Source organism: Centroberyx gerrardi, chromosome 17 (genome assembly GCF_048128805.1).
Source record: "Centroberyx gerrardi isolate f3 chromosome 17, fCenGer3.hap1.cur.20231027, whole genome shotgun sequence".
NCBI lineage: Eukaryota > Metazoa > Chordata > Actinopteri > Beryciformes > Berycidae > Centroberyx > Centroberyx gerrardi.
Genome location: NC_136013.1, coordinates 10,542,313 through 10,559,429, shown reverse-complemented (window position 1 = coordinate 10,559,429; position 17,117 = coordinate 10,542,313). Strand labels below are relative to the sequence as shown.

The 17,117-nt window shown below is 41.4% G+C and overlaps 1 protein-coding gene across 3 annotated transcripts in view; it reads right to left on the bottom strand.

Annotated features, from left to right (window-relative positions):
- cdin1 (CDAN1 interacting nuclease 1) overlaps positions 1 to 16,726 on the bottom strand; it is a 58,258-nt gene extending 41,532 nt beyond the window's left edge. The window contains exons 1-6 of one of the 3 annotated variants that reach the window (XM_071902214.2): positions 16,675 to 16,726; positions 16,274 to 16,396; positions 5,730 to 5,775; positions 4,601 to 4,665; positions 3,672 to 3,732; positions 128 to 200 (exon numbers count right to left, since the gene is read on the bottom strand). In XM_071902214.2, coding sequence (XP_071758315.1) covers positions 128 to 200; positions 3,672 to 3,732; positions 4,601 to 4,665; positions 5,730 to 5,775; positions 16,274 to 16,374 — 346 coding nt within the window. In that variant the 5' untranslated portion in view covers positions 16,375 to 16,396; positions 16,675 to 16,726. The remainder of the gene's footprint in view (positions 1 to 127; positions 201 to 3,671; positions 3,733 to 4,600; positions 4,666 to 5,729; positions 5,776 to 16,273; positions 16,397 to 16,674) is intronic. The other 2 variants (XM_078289509.1, XM_071902219.2) reach the window with 2 other exon arrangements.
- Positions 16,727 to 17,117: the final 391 nt, after the last annotated feature.

Sequence of the window (17,117 nt, the reverse complement as noted above, 5' to 3'; positions counted from 1 at the left end):
AACGTTGGTCCTAGAACTGGAATTGGGACTCAAACAGAGAGGGATACAAAAGACGAAGTGCTACAATTAAGACTGATGGAGAGAATGATAGAAAAGATAGAGTGGGAAATGGAAAGGTGTTACTCACACACTCCACCCTCCAGGTCCTGCAGAAACCTGTCCAGGATGATACGAGCCATCAGTGCGGGAGACAGATCCACCTTTATATAGATTGAACAAGAAAAAAGAGAATTAGCCCTAATAAAAACCAGGCTATGGCGTCAATGGGGAGTTAAGGCTATTTCAAAATAGAGGTAGTGTGGAATTGTTATTCCTCTCTAGAGAATTGCTCCATTGAGAAACCTTCAGAGTAAATCCCACATATCCAGTTGGAAGTGTGAACATATTTCAAAGAACCAGAGAATTACGGCACTGAAATAACACAGCCAGTCTACCTTACGCTGATGTCACATAGATAATAATGATTCTAATGGCTGTAAATGATATTATCCTGTTTCAAAACCTTGACCCAACTTTCGACAATCCCTGTGCAAATTGGTCTTTGTGAGCCTTGCTGTGCACTAACCTTTCCCACAGGAACAAGAGAGCGCCTATTATGCAGCCGAGCTACCCAGCTGAATTGCCTTCGCCTCTGTCAAGACCAAATGGAAGATGGTAGGCTCTCATCTCATATAAAAAGCAGCACAAAATATGCCGAGGCTAGAGACAATGAAGAGCTTTAATCATAGGATGATTACTAAGGCAAAACCGCAGGAACCAAACAGGACGCACCAGAGGGACTGTGGGAACTGCAACCCTTAATAAGAAGGAGAGAACCCATGGCTGCAGCGGTCTTTGAACATGAAGACACCTTGAGAGGTGTGAGGTGTTTTTGGTTGGAGTTCAGGGAGAAGCCCTGACAGGTAGGGGAGCACTAATGACTGATACAGAGGCCGTCTGCCTGACTGATTCAGCACCGAATCCGGTAACCAACCTGAGAGCCCACATCCCCATCAACACTTGTCTTCCCACACATTTTATATATGGTACTATCACACTGGGTCGTATTTTTTCAAGTGTTATAAGAGTATGGCTTGGAAAACCAACAGCTATGCTTAAGGCCAGCACAGTATGATGATTATTCAGTGCAACAAAAAAGGCAAAAAGACAAATGTATAGGCTTTAAAGGCAAACCAAACATATGGAGCTGCATTTGGACTTTGTCAAAACACAATATAAGGTGCAAATAAGAAAACACATGAAGTGATTCACTGCTGAAGTAATTACTTGCTAAATTCCATAGCCTCTTCAGTGTGGAAGGAATTAAAACATCGCTGGTAGACTTTGCCGCTCCTCGCTACTTTGTTATGAAACGCAACGTTCTTGCAGCCAGAGAGCATATTTTCTCTTGTTAGCATAATTGGGGACCAAAAGTGAATTTGCCCTCAGCCTGTAGTGAGATTGGAGTGTTTCATCTCTTCTGTGATGCTTCCTGGTAGCGCTAGGAGCAGAGAGGTTTCTGTCTAAACAATGTCTTTTTACCAGCGGTAGTATTTGTTAACATCTCCATAATATTGCATGAAGGCAGTTTGTAAAAAGGACCAAACATGTCTATAATAATTAAGGGGTGAGCAGAGAATCTATATCTTCATTAAGACCTCTGAGATAGCATTTCAGACTTTGCATATGTAGCCTGCAGCTAGCTCTCTTTTCTCTCCCTACTGTCCAACCCTCCTCATTTTCTCTCCCTTTCTTCTCTCTTCTCAATCCATTCCTCTCTGTACTTATTGCCCTGTACTCCATTCACACCTCTGGATAACGAGAGAGCGTCAGATTCCCGGTAACCCGCATCACGGCTGACACATGAAAAATGGCGACATTACCAACGCTGGCCCAGCCTGAATAAGGACCACCTGATTAGTTCAGGTACTTGCGTCTCCCTAATTTTCATATTAATCATGAGTCCATCTCCATTCTCAAGTCAGACTGCAGCACTTCATGAGTTTAACATGTGACTAAGATTCACAGGCCCTTGAATGCCTGCTGAAAATAATTACTGTTCAGAGAAAACTCTGGTCTTGGTTTTATTAGCCCCCAATGCTAGCGGGTGTCACACACGGCCTAACCGCCTCTGGCCTAAAGCCTGTATGTTTAACTGACCTTTACATGAAACGCCATATAAAGCATACAAAAAACAGCGACTTCATAGTTTAGAATCCATATTCATGGAAGACTTCTGGGGGCAAAAAAATCCATGAATAGTTTTCATCATTGTTAATCATTTCCCTCTGTTGGAGATATATTGTCTCATAAAGGGATGAAACTACATCAATTAGCTGTCTGGGAGACCACGAGTGCTTGGTTTAAATGTTAAGTAGCATATTAAAATGACAGTTAAATGGTTCATAGACAGTTATCTCTGAGCTGAATTTAATCCTTTGGAAAAAAAAAAAATCATGTGTCAATTAAATGGAGAATGAATAATGGCAGTTAGCTTTGAGGTGCCACTGATGCATGTGAACTATTCTGATTTTAGATTTAGAAAGCCTAAAATCTCATTGCCTGGTATAAGCAGCAATAAAAATTTAAATCGGCATTTAAATGTTTTAAAAGGTTACACAGCCCATTCAAACAATTCAAATAAGAGGATACTGCAAGAATAACAATGTACTCAAATGACACAAACAAAATACAAGACCCAAATTTCAGTATCTGACTTTACAAGCCATGCTAACATGTAGTATAAAAATAGTATGATAATCTAAAAGGAAATTATATCAATTAACCATAATGTGAATACACATCTAGAGTAATTCAGTCCCCTTAATTAAATGACTGCTTTTGCTTCATTTCCTTCAATGAGTAGGAACAGTATGTGAATGTATCTCCTTTTAAAGTTGGGGACTAACCTAATGGCAATGTTAAGTTACTGACTCGCTGCAGCATGTAAGAGACACTAGCTGTCACTGAGCAGATTAATTCTTATTAATGTAATATGCAGAAACCTGGTCAGGGGTAACAATTAAGTGCCTAGAACATCAGGCTATTTTCTAATAATTACACAAACCCCCACCATCCTCTATTTGAGTTTTCATGAGGTACCACTGGCTAACCTAGATTTAACTATTTATTTATTCTTCTTCTTTTTTTTTTTTTTAATATAGAACTCATGTATTAATACATAATACAGCAATTGTTGTTACTACATCAACAAGAGTACAAAACCCAAGCTAAGCTACTGAAGTAAACGACTGTGATGAAGAGAGGAATTAACCGCTGACCCTGCCCTCACCTGTCCGCAGTTTGCAGCAACTGTGTTTGAACGCCAATTTGGAAAATTACATAATAAAACACCAAAAGTATTTTCACATCTGCTTAATGGAGGTAAGAGCTAATTACATTAAATAATTGATAATAGAGCAGACCATTTTACCAATTTTGATAATCACTAACAGACAAGGGTAGAAAATTTGAAACTGCTGCCAACTTTGGAAATATGGTGAATTTAGGTTGTATTTGTCTATCTAACATTCTATCTATCTATCTATCTATCTATATATCTATCTATCTATATATCCCAGTTGTTGTGTATTTGAACACGCAAATAAAAAAAGAAATAAAGTAAGCACTGATGGAAGAGAAATGTTTAAAAAGAGGACAAAAAAAGAAGAAAAATGAGGTTATGCCATTACCTCATTGGCCAACTCCAGCAGGACGGGAGAGGTGGGACGTGCCTTGGCTTCACTCAGATACCTTCATTATAACAAAGAACAACAACAGCAGTGAAAAAAAACATGGCCCACAAAGGCAGACAGAAGGGGAGAGGGGACTAGACCAGGCTAGCCAAGACATGCTAATGTCCCTGATGACTTTGCCCTAGGTGGCATATGGCAGGCTCGGTGCGGTTAAAACGGCACTGCTTGGAGGGCTTCAAATTTCCTTGAAGCCAGACAAGCATATGATAGTTAGTTAACCCCCGCCGCCCAAAAAGGCTTTTTTCCCTCGCCAGCTAAAACTGCAGCTCCCCTCAGATCTTACCCAGATCATCTCTGAGGTTTGTTGTCGTAAGTGGATTAGAAGTGCATTATCCAGCCTCGTTTTCTCCAGAACAATGACTTAATAAGCTAGATAAAGGCTAATTGCAATATGCAAAGAAGATTTCCCCCCTACAGCTTGTTTTTCTTTTTTCTTATTTATTCGTTTCCATTGAATTACGGATAATCAGCCCATCATAAGCCTGTGTAAGGCAAATGTCCAATTGCTGTTTTTTTTTCTTTTTCTGTTGCTTTCATTCTGACATGGAAAACAGAGCCTTAGCTTTGTGAAAGCTTAGCAGGTGCAAGTGGAGGTCTGGAATGAATCCTGAGGGTGGTGATTTGTTTAGAGGAGATTATATCTGTCATGGTGGCCCACAAACTCTCAGCCCTGTCCACTTACTATCGCGTGACTTTAGCAGGTCCCTTCCTCAAGACAGAGAAAGGGAGAGACACAGAGTAAATGAGAGTGGGACAGAGATGAAAGAGAGAAAGAGTGAGAGAGATGAGAAAAAGATAGATAGCGTGTGAGAGAGAGGGAGACAGAGAGGAGAGAAAGAGAGAAAAGTAATACAATAATACAGTACCTTTGGTAGTGGCTTTCAATAACATCTGGTGCATGGTGTCTTGAGATTGTTCTTTTTGTTCTTTTCTGTTACAAAGAGCATACTGATGGTAATATCTTAATAGTAACAATCTTAACACATATAATACTACTACTGCTACTACTAATAATAATACTAGTACTACTACTATTACTACTACTGCTAATAATAATAATAATAAATGTACACCAGCAATTTTCACATAATAATGGTGTGTGACCCGAGAAGGCAAAAACATAAAGCTCGTCTGTACACATGAATAAAATGAATAAAAATAGTTGTTCAGCCAAGGCTTTTTCAAGCTCTATTGTACATGAACAGGCGCAAGAGATCCCGGGTCACAGTAATTTAATTTCAATAAGTTTGCTCAGGGTCAAAGTGTGCCAATGCAACCTTGTTCAACCCCCCCACCCTCCACCCCCCTCACTCAAACCTTGTATTCATTTCCCCTTTTTCGATCAAACAATGACCCCATTCCACATCCCACACCCTGACATTTCCATGCGATTCAATTGCCATCCTCACCGAGAGGGAGGAGGAGGACAGGGGATAAAAGAGGAAGAGCATTGGTTAAAAAACAACTTATTTAAAAACTACTACACACAAAAAATGTAATTCCACAGAGACGGGCGGTGTGAGTGACACCTGTCAGGGGGATGATAAATGACTCCATTTTCTGCCTGTGCTGCCTTCTGCCACTGGCGGCAGCGGCCATTTATCATCATCCGCTGTCAGCCGTGGAAAGCAGCAGTGACAGTGCGAGTCAGCAAACATTTAGCACACGCAGCCGCACTACACGGGGAAATTATTATTGTCAGAATAATAATGGTTTAGCATAATTTATTACAGGTCCACCAAATAAGCAGGGGCTAGATGTTATTAGACAGATGGATGGGAAGGCTTGGCAGACATCCACTGAGGCTCAGGCAGGCAAGGGCCCTCAACGTGAACGTGAGGAGGAGGGGGGGTGCGAAGTAAAGGGGTTGTAGGGGGGCGGGGGGGATCCTCCAAACCAATCAGAGAGCTGGCAGTTCAATTACAAAGAAATAAAGGGACATTCATCATTCAATTAGGCACCTGTCAGGGCTCACAAAGGAAGAAAACTTCTAACCTGGTACTCCAGGGAGAAGATGCTCAGAAGAGTGGACTGCGAGTGACTGGAACAAATAAAAGAAGGACAAAGTTAATTACCAGAGTGCATTGCACAGAGACAAAGGGAGAGGGGGAGCTTCAAAGCTGGGGCCGGCTGCCCTGTAATCTAAAAGAACATGAAAACAAGTGTGGCAAAGTTGTTCCAGATGAACACCTCCGACAAAGGATTCCTGCCGCGATGGTCTGGGGGTGGGAGAAAGGGGGAGGTTGTGTGTGTGGTATGAGATGAGAAAATATAGCGTGCTCTTTTTTTTCCCCCTTTCTCTCAATCATACATACCATCTTCTTTCACCCTCTCTCCAGCACGAGTGGAGTAGTCTATCATTGTTGTTTTTAATTTGAGTGCATTTTGTGCTGATGTAAAACGGCACAAAAGGCAGTGATACTCATAACAAAGCTAAAGAGAACAAAATAGGACAGAAACAAAGCAAATTCATGCGAATAATTGATAGGGTTCAACTCCATTAGCTGTGGGGAACATTGCACTCAAGAGCAACATATTGAAATGCAGTTTGTTAGCAATGAGGGAGCCCTCTTTTGGGAGATGTCTCTTTGCAAAGGGGACTGAACAATATGTGTGTGTGTATTTGTTTGTGTAGTGAGCGGTGTGTGGTGGGGGGTACATGGATAGGAGAAAGTTTTCCTGCCTCACTGTCAGTGCTGGCATATGGGACATTCTGGAGCCCTCCCACTGCAACTGATGGGCTTTGAAAATGGAAACTTTCACTGCAGGAAGCTGGGACTCCCAGGAGTCGGTCAATTCCATGGGTTGCCATAAGCTACATTCATCTCCAGCTCCAGTCAATGTCAAACACCTGGCAGAGAGGCAAACCTGGAAAACAGGCAGCTCCGACAGGGATTCACAGCCCCTCCGATGCCCCATCCCCAACCCCCACAGCATCCTTTGAATTGAAAATATTTAAAGCAGTGACAGATTTTATTCTAATTGGATGGTACATACCTCCACCCTACATATCAACAAAAACACAGGAATGCACACCCACATACACACACACACTGCTCTGCGATGGTCTCCAGTGGTTTTGTGTCTCCATATACTGCTCTCAGTACATTTGATTGTTACATTTAATGGACTTTTCTTTACAAGTCACCTGAGAATGGAATGTAAATACTGACTAGAAGCCCGAGCTTCCTATCTGCATTGAAATATTGAGTCCATATAGGCCTTCCACATCAATCACGATGAACCATGAAATAACCATGTGACATGTAAACAAAGCCAGAGGAATCTCAAGCATTGATTTCTGTCTAGAGTCTCAGTCTGAGACCATATCTTAATAAAAGCATTTCAACCACTGGAATAGTTTAGCAGTTTGTAATGACTTAACCCCACCAAAGCCGCCATGTTAGCTTCTCCAGATGTCAGTAGTAAACAGTTTTACTGCTCTGGCTACGGAACAGCTAATGCTCAACAATTCAAAGTCTCTGGGGTTTGACCCGTCATACGGATGAGTCCCATCAACCACCAAGGATTCAGTAAAGTTACAAGAGAAGAGAAGGCAAAAAATGTTTCAAGAAAAAGGGGAAGGGGGAAAAAAGTCTCAGACAAAACACTGCCACCTCAGCATTAATTTACAATGATGCGTGGGGACGAAGGGGCCACTGCAATTAAGTGGGCCATTAAATGGTCAACTGTCAACATGTGGACACTTAAGGGAGAAAAAAAATATTCTTTCCCACTTCAACCTTGCACCTGAGCATTTCAACAACATTACAGGCTTATTGTTGGCGTGGGACCATCGCCATCCCCCTGTTGGAACAGACATCTGTTAGGTTTTAAATGGATTACTCTCTATAATGAGCATGATTACTGCCTAATTGCTAAATCTATACCCTGTTAAGTTTAAAGGGACATAAACTGCTCTTAATATCTGGGAAAACATATCTGTTTCAAACAGTAAGAATTTTAGGGACTTTTGTTTTTCTTTCTCACCTCAGTCTACATTTTGCCAGCTGACATCAAAACTTAAGCAAAAACAACTAAGTACTAAAACAGGCGAAAACAACAGGGCCAAATATTGTGAGATTTGAAGAGGATAAAAGCTGAGAGTAATGAAGAGATGAGTGCAGCTAACTGGATCCAAACCAAAGGTTGTCTGGGTTTTATAGTCTGTCAAGTTTTACACTGCACCCATATTGTATAATGCCCCTTTTTCCATTTAACAGACATTAATAGTAAGTTACTGCAGGCTTTACATTAATGTATATCCAACCTGTGCTCTCCTGGGCACAGTATGCTCAATTCATGCTAAAATATGGAGCCAAGCGCAGTCTTACAATGGAGATCTGATCTTCTTGCCTGCTGAACAGTAGCATTACATTTCCAATGTAATTCATTCACCTTCTTGCTTCATAATACAAGGATTTTAAAGACTCTCAGTGAGAAAAAAATAAATAAACCAATGCAAAAACACTTAAATATATTCCTCAACTGAGCTCAACCTAATACAATTCCTTTTTTGAGCCTTAAGCTAATAATTAGCTTATAATTCAGATTTGTACACACACTGTGAGCAGAAGGATCAGTCCCTGAATAGAACATTGTATTATGCTATGATATGGCAGAATGTGAAAGTAGTAAGATTCACAACTAGGTAACAAGGTTAAGGTAGAAAAACATCAAGTTTCCTTGCAGATACCCTGAAGTATTTAAGAGTAACGTTGCTGGCTTCATCACATTTTCAATATCTGCATGTTATGAGAGAAACTGATTTTGGATTTTCACCTTGAATGTTACTCAGTCTTAATAAAATCTTGTACCCATGTGCTCACCCCTTTATTATATTTCCATAGCTTTCAGATAGTGAAGAGGTCAAAATGGATCACAAAACCAAAATAGATCGAACAAAAGGAAAAGCAAAATGAGCCATCCAATCCAAAATGCCATTTGATGAAGGTAATTATTAGATTAAACCAATTATTTCCCAGAATAGAGCTTATAATAATCCCTTGTTTATGGCAGGGCCTGGGAAGACCTGACCCCTAATTGAAGACTATCTGTAAATACACAGATAAAGCTTCATTATTTAATGCCTTAGTAAGATGTCTAGATAAATAATTGAGCTAATCAATCCCTGTCTTTAGTTTATCTAGACATGAAAAACTATGGTTGCATTTTTTAATATAATAAACATTTGAAAGGCCTACTTGATAGAATTGTATTTTATGAATAGGAGTTTAGTTTATGATCACTTTGTTTTCAACTCAGTCTTTGATGACTGAAAATAGCACTTATTTACAAAAGCAAATAGTGAATATGATTGTAAATTCATTTAGAAAAGAGTCAATGACACTGCAGCACATCCCTACATTGACCTCTGTGTGAGGAAAAAAATCCCTCCCTCTTGGATATAATTTAGAACATGGGGAAACAGAAGGTTGGGAGACAGAAGAGCGGTTAGGGAATCATTCACTCTCAACCTAATTACCCTTCCCTACAACATAAGACAGAGCATTAATATGCACTGGCACCCAAAATAGTAAAGCAGCAGATTAGATTAAAACAATTAGGGACTTTCACTTTGTCAGTGAGCTGGTATGCCTGTCTGGTCAGTGCTTTAGGCTTTATTAAGCTAGCCTGTCCATTGGTTATGAATCTGACAAAGTCAAGTTTGAGTGTTGCATCGCCTTATCGCCTCCTCAGTTTAGCCAGAGTGTATCAATGTCTGAAGCATTCAGGAAAAACAGCAGTGAAAATACTGACTTGAATTTTTTCTGTCAAGCTAATTAATAGGGGAGGGAAGATCTTCAAGCAATCAATTATATTCAGAATCTTCCTATTTACAAATAATTAATTATAAACGATAGCAGTAATTTAGGTAATGAAAGCCACCTGGCTAATGGCATTGGTATCATATGCTGCGACAGTACTTAGCATTTGGTGGATCTGCATGCAGAGAGTGGTGCATGGTGCGACTCTTCAGGGCATGGAACTAGCTAATTGAGGCATGGCACATATTTTTAATAATGGCAATGAAGCTATTTTGAGAGCGGAAATATATGGATGAAATGAGTCTTACAAAGTGTGAGGAAATATTGTGCACTTTTAATACCTCACTCAACTATTACCCACTCATCTTTCTTCATATTAGTGGCTCATGCTGTCACAGAACAGTTAGGACTTATACTTCACCTTAGGACTCTTAACTGAGACATATGAAAGCAAAATATTGACACAAAACTATTATAAAGCATTTCCTTCCCTATAGATCACGATTTTATATCGAGAAAAATAGCTGAATGTGGTTTGGTTAAATATTCTGCATATGCAAATGTATCTAATTACACATGCTGATAGGCAAAATGCTAACATCTGTTTCTCAGCTAAGCCTACCGTCATCAGCAGCAAGACAAATGCGGGGAAAAAAAAAATCTTTAGGCCTTAATGTATAAATGTAATATATTTTGACAACACATAGAAACAAACACACATCTCAGAGTCATGCAGCTTCAAACAAATACTTGCACAATGAGCACGCGTGTTTACAGTTCAAGTTGGTTTTACTTGTTTTTCTGTAGAACTGAAGTGTCTTCTTGCCATTAGATTAAATACCATTATTATTATTATGATTATGATTATTATTGCTGTTGCTGCTGTTATAATCCTACTACTACTACTACTAGTAATAATAATGATAATTTTAATATGTATGAGTATGGTATTTAATCTAGTAAGCACTTTAGTTCTTCTCATTATTATTATTATTATTATTATTATTATCATTATTATTATTATGTCCAGGTGGCGACCAAAGTAAGCAACTTAAGTATGGACATATCAAATATTTTCCCAGTCTCTATAACTGCAGAAGGATTTCTCCGAAGTCTAACTCAAAAGTATATTCTACTGCACTGAAGGATACTGACTCCCTCCCCCTCTCTCTGAGGAGGCCAGAGACGACCTACCAGCCTGCGGGGGAACGTGGACAGAAATGGCTTTAGCAGAAGCACAACAGGGCATCTCACTGCCTACAATTGTCCTAATAGAAGAAAAATATGACCCCCACCCTGCCCTCCCCCACCCTCACTTTATTACAATCTTTAAAATCTGTGTCTTCAGAGGTGCCCCAAGATGTCAGGACTGTTATATAATGGTGGCAAAAAGAGTGGGACTGATACCACAGTCACCGCCCTAATTGTGATTCCTCCTGAAAGGTAGGGATCTCCATGACGCCATCTGTGACAAAACGTGTTATAGCTATTATGGCGCGTTGCTATTGTTATAGCGTAATTACTATCATTGCCATTTCTGCAAACTCTCGTGGAAAATTGAAAATGAGGTCCATGTTATCCGTCAAGTGGCGAGCATCCTCTGGTCTGGCAAGAAAACACATTACACTGACCAACTGCCTACTCCCTCAAGCACGGCTACGGCACTTGTACCATTCTGGGCAATTTGTTTCATTCTTCTTTTGCAATTGATCTCGGTATGCAAAAAGAACCTGGGGCAAGAGACTCCACCATAGCTGCCCAGCTGAACTGTGGTAGACCGTCCTGTACGTTTCCCTCTGTGTGTGTGTGTGTGTGTGTGTGTGGGTAGGGGGTTGGGGGACAGTGCTGATACATACTATTGTAAATATAGCGCTTAATACATTGTTTTTATTCAGAATAGCCCATATTCCAGAGTCACTTATTTTCCTCTACTAATATTTACACCTTATTCTGTGTGGCAATGCAATAATTGCAGGCTTTTTGAACCTTGAAGATTATGCAGTGTCCCTTTTGCAGTGTCCCTTATAATCACTTTAAACCGCACCCTACTTTAGCAACGGGCTGCTTACCTCAGTGTTTTTAGCCCAATGAGCCGAAAAGGCCTTACAATCTACAGAGTGTGCTTGGACAACGTCCCTACGATATGAGGAGGAAGCAGATCATTCCTGTGCTTCCTAATCAAGTAATTGATTACATCTATTATTCATGAACTCCTTAGCCTGACATGAAGTTGTAAACTCAGCACAGCCTCACTCCTCTCTTCTTCCTCCAGCTCTCTCCTCTCTCCGCTTAGCCCACATCCATCCCTTCATCCTTCCAATGTTCATCTAACCACATAAAGCTGTGGAATTAGTCCGCCAGCTTCTCAGCCTCCGAGGGTTGTACCCATAAGCCCCAACTGCCAGTTTGTGTTTTGTTCTATATGGGTAGCCAGAAGTGTGAGGCCGTGCACTGGAGGCTGCCCTCACAGTCTCTGCACAGGATCAGTCTCTGGGTAATGTCATTGCCACTTCCAGGCTACACAACAGCCATGGAATTCTACCTTCAAAACAGCCACAACAGAGCAGTTTGACCTATTCCATGGAAAAGAGGATGGAAATTACAGCTACATCTAGAAATGCTTCAATTGGGACATTTAGTACCAACACTGTTTATAATTTTGTATGTATTAAAAAAGTTGGCTTTTGTCTTTAGAGTCCCCCCCCCCCATAAACAATTGCATTTGTTTACCTTTTAAAGACTTTATCTGGGCAAGCTTTAGTACTGCTTGAACAGAAAAAAATACTGAAAGCTTAATTTGTATGCATGTAACTGATATATGGTAGTAAATGTGAATTTTCAGGTAAGTGGGCCACCATGCTTAGTGGTTTGATGAAAGCTGATTCATTTTCTGTTTTTCCAAAATTTTAATTGGACTATCCAAGTAAGCTCGACACCAAAAGTCCACTTCTGATGCTGATTGCTGGCCAATTGATTGGAGCATCGATCCCTGACCATATCCCACAAGGTATTAGGTGATTTAAGGGATTTTTGGGGGGTTTTTTTTGGGTAGTTTGCAAAGAAGTTAAAGGGATTTCAGGTGCCTGCTAAATCCCAGGTCTTCAAAGTGTGAGGGTTGAATGTTTTTATGTTTTTGGCAATTGTGTGAACATAACTATAAAGGGGTTTCCAAAACCGCAATTAACCCTGTACTGTAAACATGGGAAGTAAATCATACTACGCCGATAGAAAAGAACAATAAAAAAATAAAAAAAATGTGCATAAATATACAAGTTTTGTTGATGATTCCTAAAAGTAGAACTATGATCAGTCAAGTTTTTTTTTTATTTTTTGGTGATTCCTTGAACTGTAACTGTGAAGTAAAAATAAATCCGTAAAGAGCATGTCTATTTAATGCATCAAGCCTTTTACCAAATCCTTAGGTTTAACCAGCATGTAATAGAGAGATAAACACCATAGCCACAATAAATAATCAATGAGCAAGTCCCTAAGCTTCCTCCTGAGCCTGGATATTACCATCAAAAACAAAGTGTCTGTAGCCAAGAAATCACCATATCAATGGCACATGCCACAACAACCCTGGCCTCTGCTTTCCTCCCCAAGATCATGCTAGATAAACCCCAAATAACAGAGAAATTAACAAATGCTTGACATTTGCTCAACATCCATTATTCTGACACTTCTTCAGAATTTCAAAAGGCTGAACGCATGCTTAATCAACATTCATATTCCCAGAGCGAGCCACAGCACCATATTGCAGCCCGCCTCACTGCTGATGAAAACGGCACATTAGGGCCCGATTCGAAAAACGTTCAGGGACTCCTCACCAGGGAGCTGTGTATGTGTGTATGTGTGTGTGCGTGAGAGAGAGAGCGAGAGAGAGAGAGAGAGACATTGACTGTGATGGGGGGGGGGGGGGGGACTTCACACTTTTCTTTTTAAGCATTTTTCCAAAACAGAGGCATCTGCCTCATTCTGCACACCCACCCACAAACACTTCCCTGAAATTTGCGAAAGCCATATGAGGAACGAGCTGAATGGCATTTTAAAGAGGGGAGTAATCATTACATCCAAATTCATTCATAATATAGCACAGAAGGAGCCAGAGGACTCTCACATTCCCTCCCTCTTTTTCTCGCCCTCCTTACACAGACTCTCTCTGGGGACAAAGGGTGGAAGGACTGGGGTCCCCTCTGGACCCGAGGGAAGTCAGGCAAGGCCTCAGAGAGCAGCCCATCATTTCCAATTCTAATACGTGGCGAGAGAAAGGCCTGATGGGACTGATGTCACATTTTTCCCCGCGCCGGCCTGCGATGAGCCCTCCCGCCCCCTCGCTGCCTGCCTGGCTCTCATTGTAGCTGCTAGTCGCGGCCCAAATACTAGGCAGGACATCACGGCTGGCTGAGAGGAGGGCAAGGAAGAGGGGGCAAGAATGGGGGTTGATATTTGCATGTCCCTCCATTGTGAGTGGGGGTAAAAAGTGACAGCACCGTGTCCAATTCTTTTCCCCTCAGAGCAGCTCGGGCCCGGCAAGAGAGGCCAGGCTGACAGATGACTCCCAACATCTGTGTTATGCAGGCGTTACAGATGAGGGACTGCACATCGCTCTCTCTCTTTCTATCTGTCTATGCGACCCTCCCTCTCTCCTCCCACTACCCATACTCATAGCACAGCAGAAAGACTGACAGACCTTCCGTGGAAATTACCTTGAAATGGCCTATCACAATCATTTGGTTCAAAGTTTTGATTTTCCTCCCTTTGAGTCACCAATCAAAAGCAATGATTACGAAATGCTTTTGTACTCAGAAAAGCTTTCAGAGGCTTGAGGATAATGGCCACTCCTATTAATCTCCATTAATTCCAAATAAATATTAACAGCATACATTTCCATTTATGACCTAGGCAACATTTTCAGACTAAGTTAGTCTGGTCAATGTATGGAAAAAGCTATGAAAAAAAGCTATGTATATAATAAAATTATAACATAACAAAATAATAGGCCTGTGTCCTCTGCCTCAAGAATATGGCACATCCTACCTGAAAAGAACCAGCACAGCCTTACCAGGACACTAGTAGACAACACATGAATCTACAGATTACTCAATATAGCTTGCATCATTTGTAAGTCATCCAGTGTAATGTGAAATGATTTGATAACCAAAGATACCTGTCTTTTCTATCTCTCTGACTGTTATCCCCCTCCCGATCTTGTGCCCACTCCTTCGGCGCAGGCCAGTCCACAACCCACCCCTCACCCCCTTCCAACCCCCCCGCCAGCCCCAGCCTGGCCAATATTTACGCAGTGGCAGGGCTCCCACACAGTCCGAGGGGACAGGAGGGGGGTGGGGTGGGGGGCGGTTGACTGCCGTGCCTGAGCGCATGCTAAGAGATGATGGATGGCCTAGTCGATATGTTATGTCTTAAGAGCCTGATTTCCTGCCAGTCCAATCACTAACCCTCCAGAGCCCAGCTCAGCTGATTGGACAACCAGAATAATTTCGCAGGCTGTGAAAACACTGCTGCCGTGCCTGTCTGTCAGGCCCAGTGACGAGACTCAGGGATTTTAAAGAGCAGGGGCCTCCCCAAGATTGGTTATGGTGAACGAAATAATAACAATAACCGGCAAGACTAAACAAAAGAGCCAGCACCTCCGGGAGGGACGGATCGTGCAGAATTATTGGAATGAAAACGGTCCAATGTTTTCCTTTAATTATTACCCCCACCACCACCTCTCTAAAAAAGGTATTTGGACTGTTGGTTAAAGTTTGGATTAGAAAACCAAAAGGAGAAAGGATCTCACAATAATCATGAGAAGGAGTTCTTAGTGTTGGTGCCTAAACATACAGGATGTTGGATGCACTTTGTAAGCATGGCATATTCTGTAAAATGCTGACAGTGAGAACAAAGGCAAGCTCAAGGTAGGCTGTGTCCCCTTTGGGGACCTTATACCTTCTTCTAGATTGGTGATTAGGACACAATGGAAGTAGGAAGCTCCAAATACATGCGACTTTGTAAGTGACCTCGACGGGATCAGCCGTGGTGTCCTGGTGGCCTTGGGGGATTACACGTGTTACATTCAATAAAGAGAGGGCCCTCAGTGTCAAGGAGAAACGCAAACACAACCATTAACCCCTCTCTTCGATTTCTGAATGCGCAGCAGCTGCATGGTGAAACAGTGGCCAAAGCTGTAATGGAAGCCCATGCAAAAAACTGTAAGGCATTATTCAGTGGTTATGATGAGTGAATTAAGTAGAATTAATATTTAATTATGGGTGATAAAACAAAGAACAGGGGAATAAATCATTTTGCTATTAATCCGGCACCATGGACATATCAATTAAATTGTTAAATAACTGTGCTCATCAAAAAGCAAAATAAAAAACCGAGCGAACTATAGCAGGAGTTAATAGTAGGCTACTAGACTTATGATTAAGTCATCGCTGAGTTTACCTTAACTTGCTCTTATACCAATAAGACTGAGAAGAGAGAAGTAGAAGCAGGAAGAAGAAATTATTTTTTTTCTTTTCTAAACACATCTTGCTATGTGCAGTTGGCCATTCCTCACACTGCTTTACAGTGCACATGTATGGGCAGTTCATATGCAGCAGTTTGGTCACATTTTCTCCCCCAGTCAGAGAGAGAGAGAGAGAGAGAGAGAGAGAGAGAGAGAGAGAGAGAGAGACAGAGAGAGATGCAAAACTAAACTCACAAATATAACCTAACCTCACTCCGAAGACATGAATACTTACATTCCAGTGAGTAACTACTTACTTTGGAAATCTTTCCTTCAGCATCTTCATACACTGGCGCGTAGGTCTCAGCTGTTCGATGCATCTCACTATCTCTTTATATTCTGCTCGGGACAGTCTCATCTTCTTCTGATCGGCCGTGTATCTATACAAATAAGCGAGAGGTTGATGAACTGATGCTCTTGTGTCAGGTTTTGAGAGGTAAACAACGTGTCAGCTGACTGACAGCTGTCAAAAACAGCTGTACCTGCATGGCTAACCAAACCTAGCTTCATGTTATGGTTAGCGCTACACACTTTAGGCGTAATACAGCATCAACCTTGATGTTTAACCTACGTAGGATTTTAGCCATGGATGTTTTATTTAAGAAGTTGTCAAATATGATTCCAGGACACAAATTAACCAGTAAATATGTTTATTTACCATAAATGCTCGCTGTCCAGGTACAGTTTCCCGATAGCTTCCCGCTAGGAAGTTGAAGCAGAGACGTTGGTGTGAGCTGTACTCTGATTGGCCGCGTCGTCGCTGGAGCTGAGTATAGCGGCAGTGGATTGGTTACTTGGAAGCACGAGGGCGAGGACTAACGAAAACATGCTGCACTGCACTCCCGAAGCATTTCTGCCTCTCTCTCGTCGACTGCAAGCGGTGCTTACAAAAGCAGGTATTAGGAATGAATAGGCGTAGTCTTTTCCTCAGCACTCATCAACTTCTCTCAAGTGCGACAGGGGAAAATTCACTGAAATAAATCAACTGTGCGGTTGGGGAAAATCTTGTTTGAGGGAGAGAGAAGGGAAGAGAGCAGTTTAATACATCCATGGAAGAGAGAGACACACACAGAGAGAGAGAGAGAGAGAGCACACGTGCGT